The 10,000-nt window shown below is 47.6% G+C and overlaps 1 protein-coding gene across 1 annotated transcript; it reads left to right on the top strand.

The window, feature by feature from the left end:
• Positions 1-2,492: 2,492 nt before the first annotated feature.
• LOC141462082 (uncharacterized) lies at positions 2,493-9,306 on the top strand. The gene has a single exon (XM_074143682.1). The coding sequence runs from the start codon at positions 7,570-7,572 to the stop codon at positions 9,304-9,306; it is 1,737 nt and encodes a 578-aa protein (XP_073999783.1). The 5' UTR covers positions 2,493-7,569.
• Positions 9,307-10,000: the final 694 nt, after the last annotated feature.

Here is a 10,000-nt window from a genome sequence, read left to right as displayed (position 1 = left end):
TACCCGCTGAGAGCGAGGGGAAGCACTCCGCTACCAGTGCTCCCGGTGAATGTTTCTTATGTATCTCCTATCTTATTACAACACATTATTGTACATATTTTATTATATATCTATTGCCTTCAATATATATGTGTCTTATGGGAAAATTGGAGTGATTTTTGGTGCCCACCTACGGATCCCTCCCTTCCTCACCTGGTCTGGCCGAGGAGGAAATTTTATTATTTTTTATGACCCGGAAAAGCCAGGTAAGATTAACATCTTTGTACCTTGAGCCGAAGCTGTTTTCCGGGTCATAGTATGTATTTGAATATTGCTCAAATAAATTTGTTATTAGCCAAATGCCTCGTCATCTAATTAGTGACGCGCATGAATGGATCACGTAGCCTTCCAGAAAGGGTGGGGTTCCGTTTTGGGGCGCCGGGGCAACGGGGGTAGTGGGGTTCGCCCAGTGTCGAGTGCGGTGGGGGCTGGTGGGATTGCTTCCTTTGCACAGGTGGTCGCATCGTCAAGGGCCGGGGGATGTAAGAGCAGAGCATTAGTCATCAGCCCTAAGGAGGGAAGTGAGTTAGATTCGGCCGAGAAGTTGAAAGAAGATTTAAAGCGGCGTTTTGACCCTGATCAGGAGGGGTGGAAGGTCGTGGGTTTACGAAAGCGGGGTTCCAGATCGGTGGTGTTGGAGACTGAGGCGTCCAGCAGGGGCCAAGTTGAGTTGGAGGACGTTAGATGGGCCGCGATGGGCGTGACAATAAAGGAACTAGGTAAGGCCCAACCGCGAGTGGTGATTTATGATGTATCCCGGGACCTCTCTGACGAGGAGGCTATTGAGCGTATTCGTGGGCAAAATTTTGAGGGGATGTCCGCTGAGGAGTTTCGGGCGAAGTGTAAAGTTCAGTTTAGGTCTGGGAGACGAAATCTTGGGGTGGTCAACCTGGTGTTGGAGGTGGCTCCGGCTTTTCGGGCTGAGCTGGTGGCGAAGGGGCGCGTGTATGTACACATTTTATGTTTATATACGTATTGACAATGCTACATTGTATTATTAGACTATGTACCCATGCAGTGTATACTTACAGAATGTCAAGTTCTGATTCGGATGAAGTATACCTGTAGAAGATTATTCTTCATATAGAGCGCGTATACAAGGTAATGTGGACACGTCATAATTTTTTTGGCCCTGGTCCTAGCGATTATACCCAACGGCCAATAGATGCTGATGATCGTATTGCTATGGAACATGATTTATTATATGAACGTGCACGTTCATTTGATGATATTCATGTAAGTGATGCGAAAGCAATAAAACAATTTGGTAAAGATTTTATAACAACTGGTAATTGGCATTCGTTAGTTGGTTTCGCTGGGATCGGTAGTAAATATGTACTTGAAGGCATATTACATAAAAATATATATCCTAATTTACAGCGGCAAATAAACTCAGAAAAGACGGTAAACCATTCAACGAAGGCAATTATCGGTGGGGTTATAAAGTCTACTACAGACAAGCACAAAGACGTGCACAAGAAAATCAAAGACGTAGAAGGCAAAGACGATTTGAACGTATTCAAGAAAGTAGGGAAGAAGAACCGGAAGAGGGATCGTCACGCAAACCAGCAACAGGAGAATCACATTTTGAAGAATTCCTATCGGCGCAACAACCAAGTGATCAAGAAATTGAAGAAATGACAGTGAATCATTCTCATGAAGAATTACCTGTATCCCGTATACGTCGGGAAACAGCTGCAGGCAATCAGACAACTGCTATAAGTGGATCATCTGCGACAGGTGGTATAAATAATGATATTCGTTATATTTCTGCTGCTAAAGCAGGTATGGCGCATTTTGCATTTGAACATGTACATTTAATTAATACATGGGGTAATGCGTATAAAGTAGCTAATCCAGGAACAGAGTTTAAAACAAAGGTTATGTTAACTAGTTTAGCATGTTTACCAGTATCTGCTGTTTGTTTTTGGATGTCCTATGCGGAATATAAGAATTTACCTGATGGTACACGTATAGTACGTGTAGAATGTATTGTTACACCTAAAGGGTTTAAAACTAGTTTTGATACAGGTACGTCTATTACATCGTCTGCTAATAATACACAAGGTGTATTTGGTCAATGTGCCGTTGGTTTGAATAATAAATTAATGATACGCAACTATGAAATTCAGCGTAATGCAACCGCGCCTATGGTTATTGATAATTTTAATGTTCCTAAAACGCATGATATTAGTGAACGGTTATGGGGACATCATATGTATGATGATAATTATGACGTTTCTATTCCAACATGTATGGGTATTTCGCGTGCATTAAAATTATATGCTGGTATTTTGCAGCCATATAAAGATACCGATAAAAATAAACAAGTATCTGCTGGTTGGCCTGAATTAAATAAACATTTAAAAATGTATAATTATTTAGATCATATAGATATTCCTGTTGTTCATTATCATTAGGATATTAAAACAAATGTATTGAAGGCTAAGCAAACGCAGATAGATATTGATGATGCTGCGCATCATGAATGTATTATGGGTGGTGAGGATATTTCATTATATAAAGGAAAAGTAGATAAAGAGGCATTTACTATTACAAGAATAAATAAATTGAATAGTATTAAACGTACAGAGAATATTTATGATAATTGTATAAAAGAATGTGTTGAGCAATGTCATTCTGTAACTATATTAGATCATACACCTCCAAATCATAAACCTAAGTACTGCTGTAACGACGTCGTCACACATTGAGTCAAAAGATTGAGCTCGTCCAGGGAACCAGACATCATGAACGATGAATCGTCTGGTTCGTCGGAAAAGTAACTTTGAGCATCTGTGGAATCCAGATTGGTATTGGACGAATAAATCTCCAACATCTGGTTCCATAGAGTCTGAAGTGTCGGATAATTGTTCAATACCTTTAATGAAATGGTCTTTAACAGTGCTGGCATTTGAAGATGCGTCAGAAGTTGAAGGCGGATGTATGTTCGTATGAGTGTCCATATTGGTTTCATCGATATTTTGCGTTTGGGAGATGTTTTCATAATGCGCGAGAAACCGCTGGGGCCGAACGGGTGGTGAGCTTAAGACGTGCGGCGCACTGCGTGCTGGAGGGGCAAGACCCGGCTGGGGATGTCGAGGCTTGGTGGCGAGCACTGGCGCGGGACGGCGTGGACCGTAGGCTGGCAACGGGTAGAGAAGGGCGCGGAACTGAGAGAGAAAGGAGTGACGTCGAGAGCCGAAGACCAAATGCTCGTACGCGAAGGCGGTTGGAATATGCGTCCATTCAGAAATTGTGGGCCCGGAACCGCCCTTTGTGGGCGGCTGTGCAACGGATATTGGGGGGGTCGAGATAGATGGGATCAGACCATGTCTGAGATGGTGGAGTTTTGGGGCGGGGTGTTTAGACAGCCCTCGTCTGAGTGGGTCGGCACGTTGCCGGACGTGGGATAGACATGGGATGATTGTGAGCTCCGGGCGCCGGTGTCCGACTTGGAATTGCTAGAATCCAGATTGGGGGGGGAGCGGCGGCCGGGCATGATGGAATTGAGGTGGAGACGTGGAATGGCGTCTCGGCTTGGGAGATGGTCTACAATGTGTTTCTAGGATGGGGCCGGATTCCGGCGGGACTCAAGGTGGCGCGCACGGTTTTGATTCCCAAATCTGAGGCCCCGGACTCACCAGCGGGTTACCGCCCCATTTCGATGACTTCGGTCATATTGCGACAGTTTCACAGGATATTAGTAAAACGAATAGAGGGGTGGGTTACGCATGTTCCTGAGCAGGGAGGTTTCATTCGGGGCCGTGATGGGGTGGGAAACAACGTCTTGAAGCTTAATGGCATTTTAAGAAAGGTGTGGTCTTCGCGGAGGCCGTTGATAATGGAGAGTGTTGATCTAGCCAAGGCGTTTGATTCCGTCAGCCATCATGCTGTTCGGGCTGTATTGCGCAATGTGGGGGCGCCTTCTTGGTTATACGAGTATATAGGTGAGCTTTTTGAGCATTCGACTCAGGTTTTGAATTGGAGGGGGGAGAGTTCCGAGCCAATAGAAGTTAGGCGTGGGGTAAGGCAGGGTGATCCGCTCTCGCCCTTACTCTTTAATCTGGTGATGGACCACATCTTGCGAGGGTTGCCGGATAGGTTTGGGTTCTGGTGTGGGGTAGGGGGGCCGCGGATACGCTCGTTGGCGTACGCCGACGATGTTCTGCTGTTGTCCTCGTCCGGTGTGGGTATGCGGTTATTGTTGGGGGAATTTGAAAAGCGGTGCCAGGAATGCGGATTGGGGGTGAATCTCACAAAATCGTGGTCTCTCTCCCTAAATCCGTCTGGGGCGCGTAAGATGATGAAGGTCGATACAGATCAGCGGTTTGGGGTGTCCGGCGGTGGGCTTAGGGCCTTGGGTGTAACTGACACATTCGAATACCTGGGGGTTGAGTTTGGGCCGAGGGGGGTAGTCGCTCCTAACGTGGACATTGAAAGCGAGTTGGAACGAATAGACAGGGCGCCCGTTAAGCCCCAACAAAGGTTAACAATTTTGCGGGAGTTTCTCTTGCCATCGGTGTATCATCGGTTGGTCCTGGGAAAGGTGAATGCTGCGAAGATACGGGGGCTTGACATTCGTGTGAGGAAATGGGTCAAGAAGTGGCTACGGCTGCCGGCGGATCTCCCAAGAGCCTACATGCACACCGCTCGCAAGTCGGGAGGATTGGGATACCTCGACTGGAGACCCTCGTCCCAGTATGGAGGGCAACCCGTAGGCGCAGGGTTGTTGGATTTTGGGGAGAAGCGCTTGGGGAACCGCAAATTGAGGTGGAGGGACCTTCCACTACGGAGGGGGTGAAGCGGATGGAAGCTAATGAGCTCTATGGTCGGGTGGATGGGTTGGACCTCAGGGAGGCGGGAAGGGTGCGGGCCTCTACGACCTGGTTGGGGGGTGCGGGACTCTCTGGTCGCGAATATATTCAGTTCGTGCGTCTGCACTCGGGGAGTCTTCCTTGCCGAATGAGAACGTCGCGGGGTAGAAGGGGGCGGGATGGATCGGTATGGTGTAGAGCAGGACGCGCGCGGGCGGAGACCATCGCACACATTATTCAAAGTTGCCCAGTTACAAAGGGGAGCCGCATATTACGACATCACGCAGTGGTCAAATTGTTGGCCACAGCTTTGGAGTTAAGAAGGTTTGGGGTGTATAGGGAAGCAGTAATCGTGGCAGGGGAGTATTCCGTTAGGCCGGACCTGATAGCTGTGAAGGGGGAGGGGGTTTGGGTGCTGGATGTACAGGTGGTTTCGCCAGGGGTGGGTTTGGCGGAGATCAACAGGAACAAGAAGCGGAAATATGGCACGGCGGAAGTGCGGGGAGCGGTGGAGGTACTGACGGGGAAAGGGCTCCAGCGGGTTATCGGCGTCACGCTTTCTTGGAAGGGAATTTGGTGCCTGCAGTGCTTGCGGATTGGTCGGAAAGTGCTTGAATGGGCGACCGAACGGGTGATCAGGGGATCGCACATGTCGTGGACGCGATAGAATCAGCTGCGACGGGGTAGAGCAGGTGATGCTAATTAGAATTAGAGAATGGCCGATACAGCAGTGACACGAGGACATACCCTAGACACTCCCCACTAGGGGAGTAGTCGTTTTAGCCCGCAAGGGCTCGAATTCGGCCGAAGTTCGGCCACTTAGGGCGTAGAGCCGCCCTTATGATTGGGACTGCCTGTGCTGGGAATCCTCATTTCCATTTATTTTGCTTTATTTCACTTATTTATTGTATATGGCTACGTTGTATCTGTTTGCATTGCTTTTCAGTTAATTTATTTTCAAATTGTAATGAGCAATATAATGTTAACGGCATATGTTTGTAATTTTGTATTTGTATTAAGCTGAAATAAAATTTGTCACTAGCCTAATGCCTCGTCATCTAATTAGTGACGCGCATGAATGGATCACGTAGCCTTCCAGAAAGGGTGGGGTTCCGTTTTGGGGCGCCGGGGCAACGAGTTAACGCGATGGCCTATGCAGATGACGTCATGCTGTTCGCGGCGTCGGAAGTTGGTATGCGGGCACTGTTGGCGAACGCGGAGTCTGCTTTGGCGGAATGTGGTCTTAGTCCCAACTCGTTGAAATCTTGGTCGCTCTGTCTGAACCCGTCTGGGAAGCAGAAGCTTTTGAAAGTTGACGTAGGCGTGTCGTTTTCTCTGGCAGGAGTCGTTATTCCTGCGGTTGGGATTGCGGATACTTTCAGATATTTGGGGGTGGAATTTAGTGCATCCGGAGTCCGTGAGGCGGTCCCGAAGATTGGGGAGGACCTGGAGAAAATACATAGAGCCCCTCTGAAACCCCAACAAAAGTTGGTGCTAGTTAGGGATTACTTGCTGCCGGGCACTTATCATGGGTTGGTGTTGGGCCGGGTCGGGCGTGCCGATTTGAGTAGGTTTGATGTGCAGGTCAGAGCATTCGTCAGGAGGTGGTTGAGGCTGCCACATGATGTCCCCAATTCCTACCTCCACGCTCCGGTGGCGCTGGGTGGGCTTGCTGCCCCGCAAACGGAGAGGTTGGTGCGTGTGTGGAGGAGATTGAGGTTGGAGCGGATATTGTCGCGGTGGGAGGACGATGAGGAGGAGGAGCTTGGGGAGGGGACTCTGGAGGCTTCTGAGGAGGCGTCGACGGATGTGGTGCGTCAGGCGCAGGCGCGGGACCTTTACAGTAGGGTGGATGGTGGTGATCTCGCTGAATCGGCCAAATGCCGGGCTTCGTATGGCTGGAAGCTTGAGGGGGCGGATGCGCTGTCGGGCCGGGAGTTCGTGCAGTATTGGCAGCGTTAACATCGTTAAATGTGAGCTCTGTGTTTACAATGTGATTTCAGTTGGTTAATGAAGGCGTATAGTGCTGATTTTTTGTGTAGAAAAAGTGATATAGGTGTTGAGTGTTTTGGTGAAGTTTGGAGAAATTCGCGTGAAGTGAAGTGCGATTTTGAAGGCGACTAAGATAGCGTCAGTTTTTATTAGTTAATTGGATTATTGGTGTGTTAATTGTGGGCCCCAGGGCGTAGCCTTGAAAAAGTGTAAGCGGGAAAGTTTTAGGTGTTGTTATAAGTAAGGGAAGTAGAAGAAAATCTGGAGGTAAGTCGGAAAAACACGATTATAATATTGTAGGAGAGGCATGACAGGGGGGGTGGATAACGGTTTTTACCGTTAGAGTAGTGTGTTGTAAGGAGGAGGACTGGGGGTACAGTGTCTATAGTGGACGGGTGGTAAGTGACTTTAACGCTGGTAGAGAGAGGTGGGTGTTCTATCACTTGACATTTTATTCGTTTTCTTTCGTTTCTTTTTGTTTCTTTTCGTTTCTTTTGTTTTTTATTCTTCTTTTTTTCTTTTTATTTCTTTCCTTCTCTGAGTTTGAGTTTGATTTTGATTTAATTTTAATTATAGTTTTAATTTTGATTTTAATTTTAATTTTAATCTTAATTTTAATTTTAATTTTAGGTTAATTTTAAGTTGTTTTGGGTTTATTGTATTATATTTAGTTATATTTTGTTATTAGTTATTTTGTTTATTTTAATTAGTGATAGAGAGAATGTCAGGTAAGGAAGAAGGTGCAGCTGGAATGGAGGTAGCGGTTTTCGAGGGAATGAGTTCTGGGGATGTGGCTAGTCCGGTAATTGGGGGGGCTAGAAGGAAGGTAAAGCGGGTCAGGTCGCTGTCGGAGGGGTCTCCGGAGCAGGAAGGTGGGGTTCAGCTGGACATTACAGTTAGGGCTAAGGAGTGTACTAAGAAGGTGGGGGATGCAATTAAGGAATTGAACACGTATGTGGGAAAATGGTTTTCAAAGGAAAAACATGAGGCGTTCTTTGCAAATCGGTTTACCAGGATTTTGGTGGCGCAGGGGGAACTGGTTACGGAGTTCGTTAGGATGAGCAGGATGCTGGATAGGATTTTGGCGGTAGAAAAGAAGGTGAAGGACGTCACGATCAATGAAGAGGGGGAATTTGATAGACGTTTTAAAGAGTTAGAGAATAGATTAATGGATGGGGTAAGGCAGGAGAACAGGATGTCTATGGAGAAGATGTGTAAGGAAGTGGAGCGGAGTAGGAAGTTATTGGAGGAAGAGGATGCGCAGAGGCAGGGAGATGTTGAGAGGTTAGAGAATGTGGTGAAGGTCCAGAAGAAGGAACTTGAAAAGTGGATGGCGCAGGAGATTGGGAAGGTAAGACAGGAAACTGCAAGGATGGAGGAGTTCATGAAGAGAATGGTTGAAGAACAAAATGTTATTGGGAAGAGCTGTAGAAGCGTGGAGGGGCATATTAAGGGGACTGAGGAGAGGGTGGAAGATGTGAGGTCGGTCTTGTTGCAGTGTAGAGAGGAGGGCAAAATTGACGTGGCAGCAGGGGGGGTCGAAGTGAACCAGTTGGTTAAGGGGATGGACGAGGTCCGAAAAAAGGTGGATGAGTTGGTGGTCGAAGGGGTGAGGGTACGCGGAGGTGATCAGGTGGAGGCAATGGATGTTGAGGGGTCGGAAAAAATGGGGTGGAGCGAAGTCGTAAAGAAGGGTAAAAAGAAAAGGGGACCGATGGTGGTTATTGAAAGTTCGGAGAAAGTAGGGCGGAGGGAAGCTCGGGAGGAGTTAATAAAGTGTCTAGACCCGAAAGAGGGTGAGATACGTGTCAAGTCGTTTAGGAGACAGGGGCGGGACTTTGTGCTCGAGGTTCATGATGAGGGGGATTTGGTGAAATTGCGGGGCCTGCCTAAGATAGAGGAGGCTGGATTTAGGGTGGATGGGGAACCAAATTTGCTCAGTCCGAGGGTGGTTATACATGATATAGACTCGGAATTGACAGAGGGGGATATAGTTAGATCGGTTTGGAAGAAGAATGGTAGGTTGCTTGGGGAGGTTCAAGAAGAGGATTTCGGTAAGGTTTTTAAACCGAAGCATAAGACGGGGAAGCGTGGGAGGAATACGGTTTCGTGGGTGGCTCAGGTGGAGCCGGATATTTTCGGTAGACTAGTTAGGGAGGGGAGGTTGTATATAGGTTTGCGATGTTGTAGGGTTAGGGAGTTTGTGGGGGTAACCCGCTGCTTTAAGTGTCAGGGGTTGGGGCATATAGGTAGATTATGTGGGCGACCAGTAACGTGTGCGAGATGTGGAGATGAGGGGCACCACGCGACGCGGTGTACAAAGGTTATGGATGGGTTAGAATGTGCAAATTGCAAGAGGATGGGGTTTAGGGAAGTGGGTCATTCTGTTATGTGGAGTGGGTGTCCCTGTGTGGACATCTTTAGGAACAGGGTGATTGCGCCCACTAGGTATGATTAGGTTCCTTCAGTTGAATATGGATCGTGCGAGGGGTGTAACCGCTGAGGTACGAGAGATAGTGTGTGAAAAGAAAGTGGATGTGTTGTTGCTCCAGGAGCCGTATGTATGGAGCAATAGGGTGATTGGTTTCGGAGCAAGCAGTAAGGTTGTAGTTCATGGGTCGGATGTCAGACCTTGGGCGGCTGTGGTGGTAGTGAATGAGAGTATAGGTGTGATGAAAGTGCAGAGTATGTGTAATCCCCATTGTGTTTGTGTGGAATTGTTGTTGCCAAATAGGAGTAGAATGTATGTGTGCTCTTTGTACTGTCAGTATTCGAAGGATATTGAGGAGTATCTGGAGATGTTGCGTGTATTAAGGAGGAGGTTGAGAGGTGAGATGGTTTTGGTGGGTATGGATGTGAATGCGAAGTCTGAGTTGTGGGGCGGTGAGTGTAAAGATGAAAGGGGTAGGAAATTGGAGGAAGTGATTGAGTTGGATGGGTGGTGGGTCATGAATGATGTGATGGCGGGGCCAACATATCAGACGGTTGCCGGGTCCAGTTATATAGATGTAACGTTGACCAGTGCTAGGTGTGATATGAGTTGGAGACTGGAAGATTGGACATCCAGTGCGCATAGAGGGATTGTGATGGATATGAATGTAGAGCAGGCAAGAGGAAGTGGTCGGATTTATGTGGGTGAGAAGATGATTTTG

This window comes from Rhodnius prolixus, unplaced genomic scaffold (assembly GCF_049639745.1).
Source record: "Rhodnius prolixus isolate KJV_2025 unplaced genomic scaffold, Rpr scaffold_12, whole genome shotgun sequence".
Taxonomy (NCBI): Eukaryota; Metazoa; Arthropoda; class Insecta; order Hemiptera; family Reduviidae; genus Rhodnius; species Rhodnius prolixus.
This window is presented reverse-complemented; position numbering and strand designations above follow the sequence as displayed.

Coding starts and splice junctions, on each gene's coding strand:
- LOC141462082 (XM_074143682.1), top strand. CDS start 7,570: ATGTCAGGTAAGGAAGAAGGTGCAGCTGGAATGGAGGTAGCGGTTTTC.